At 48.3% G+C, this 2,114-nt stretch overlaps 1 protein-coding gene across 1 annotated transcript in view; it reads right to left on the minus strand.

Annotated features, from left to right (window-relative positions):
- Positions 1-108: 108 nt before the first annotated feature.
- Positions 109-2,114, minus strand: part of TSPAN15 (tetraspanin 15) — a gene marked incomplete at its 5' end in the record, with an annotated part of 8,813 nt that continues 6,807 nt past the window's right edge. The window contains 3 exons of the mRNA XM_009082134.1: positions 109-261; positions 737-853; positions 1,954-2,001. Of these exons, the coding sequence (XP_009080382.1) occupies positions 109-261; positions 737-853; positions 1,954-2,001 (318 nt within the window). The remainder of the gene's footprint in view (positions 262-736; positions 854-1,953; positions 2,002-2,114) is intronic.

Consider the following 2,114-nt stretch of genomic DNA (forward strand, 5'->3'; position numbering starts at 1 on the left):
AGGGCTGTGAGGCACCCGCCACGGCTCCACAGCTCACGGGCTGCCACGGCCAGAGCAAACCAGGGCAGGGCCACGTGCCTGGCTCTAGCTGTCTCTGGGGGTCTGAAGTCAGCCCGGGTAGCACATGCAGCAGCCAGCCTCTGGGAACTCGGGGGCAGAGCTCTGCTGCCCGTCCACGAACAGCCTCTCACTCAGCTTGTGCTCGGTGATGATATCTTCCACTCGAGTTATGTACAGCAGGGACAACAGCACTCCCAGGAACTGCAAAAGGAAGGGGCATCTCTCGTCAGAGGGAACACAAACATCTTATGCCTCCTGCAGCAGATTTTACAAACCATGCGAGAGACGGAAGCTCACACTGTTAATCTCCTTTGGATGTTGGGGTATAAATGGATCATTTTTGTGAGTAGCTAGCACAGCAGCATTGCCACCCCCGTGCTTTGGATTGTTTCTGTGAGTAGCTAGCACAGCAGCATTGCCACCCCCGTGCTTTGGATGTCTCAGCAGATGCAGGTAGGGCAGGAGAGGACTCAAAAACACCTCAAGCAAAACCAGATTACCCTACCAAATCCCACAACGTATCTCAGTAACGCTACTGAATTACCAGAACATCACCTCAGCCCATCAGGTACATTAAGCTTCAATAAAAAGTTAGGACTATACTCCAGTGAAATTTCGCACGCGTAGCGACACACCAGAGGTTCTCCGTAACGGAAACGCAGCGGCTGCTTCCCACCTGGGGCAGCAGGATGCCGAGCAGCACGCCAGCCATGATGCTGTAGTTGTCCAGAAACCAGATGAGCACTGCATTCGTGCACCCTCGAACGTATATGACATGCTGCACACTCAGGCGCTGCAAAGTGACAGAGAGAACGTTCAAACAGGCAGTTCCACTGCTCTATGACACATGTGGCGACTCAAAATTCAGGCAGGCAAATTTAGACCTCCCTTCCATCTCTTTAAACCCACCGAATTTAACAGAGATCTGGTCACTAATTCTTCCGTCTGTTCTTAAGTTGTCCTGCACCTGAATAAGTTATTTTATCCTTTTAAACACGTTTTTGCAGATACTTTTCTACAAGAAATTCATCCAACTCTCATCTGAGACCACTTGGAAAGCAGAGAAGTCTCTCCTTAGCTTTCATCTCTGCTTCCAAGGTGAAAGTACAGCAGTGGAAAAATATAAATCGTGGACCAAGTGCTTTGCAATAAACTCTAAACAGGGCAGGAACAAGATGATTTCAGACTCAGTCCTGCAAGCTGCACTGTTCTGTGATCCCAGCCCACACCACAGAAAGCACCTGAGCAAAGGGTCCTAGGCAGATGAATGGGGTAAAGTGAAGCATACGCTAAAGTGCTCAGGGCGTTAGAGCCAGGCTGAAAGATTTCGGTGATCCAGCCATAAATCAATGAACCTAAATGAAGACAAGTCATATGTAAAGATAACCAGTAATCCCAAACCCACTGAGGTTGTGCATCAAGTGCCTCAGGTGAGCTGGGCAGAGGGGCTTTTCCAGACCACCCCCACAGCAGCACCCCAAGCCAGGAGTGCAGAACTCAGGGCACCTCGTCACCGATTGTCCTTCTCAATCACTTCACAATTACTGCCTGGAGGGGCAGTCTCTACTCCGGAGTCACTGGGGCTGAAGGAGAAGGGCCCATCACAGTTACAACTATGAAAGCAGCTTTGTGTGCAGTGACCGTGCAATTAGCTTGGGAAGTTGTACTTGATGCACGTCAAACAAGGAATCGTGGAAGAGACAATGAAGGGAAGATACCACAATCATGCAAGCTTAGGTTTTTAACACTAGGGAAGCTATTCCAGAAAAAAGAATGAATTGCTGATGTAACTGCTTGGCAGATTTAAGCATGCAGAAGACAACTTTATAACCGACCAAAATGAATGCAAAGCAGCATCTTCTGCCACAGCAGGGCAGACACTGGTTACGTTACCTCTTGGTCAATGGTTTTGTATCCACACATAGTGTTGATAGTGTCTGTCTGAAAAGAAAACCAGAAATATAAACTGCATCAGAAAACAAAACCCACAAAAAGAGCATTTTTACTCTTTTTGTGTTCACCCAGTCCATACAAAAGCAATGACAGGACTCTTT

This window comes from Acanthisitta chloris, unplaced genomic scaffold (genome assembly GCF_000695815.1).
Source record: "Acanthisitta chloris isolate BGI_N310 unplaced genomic scaffold, ASM69581v1 scaffold22939, whole genome shotgun sequence".
Classification (NCBI taxonomy): Eukaryota; Metazoa; Chordata; class Aves; order Passeriformes; family Acanthisittidae; genus Acanthisitta; species Acanthisitta chloris.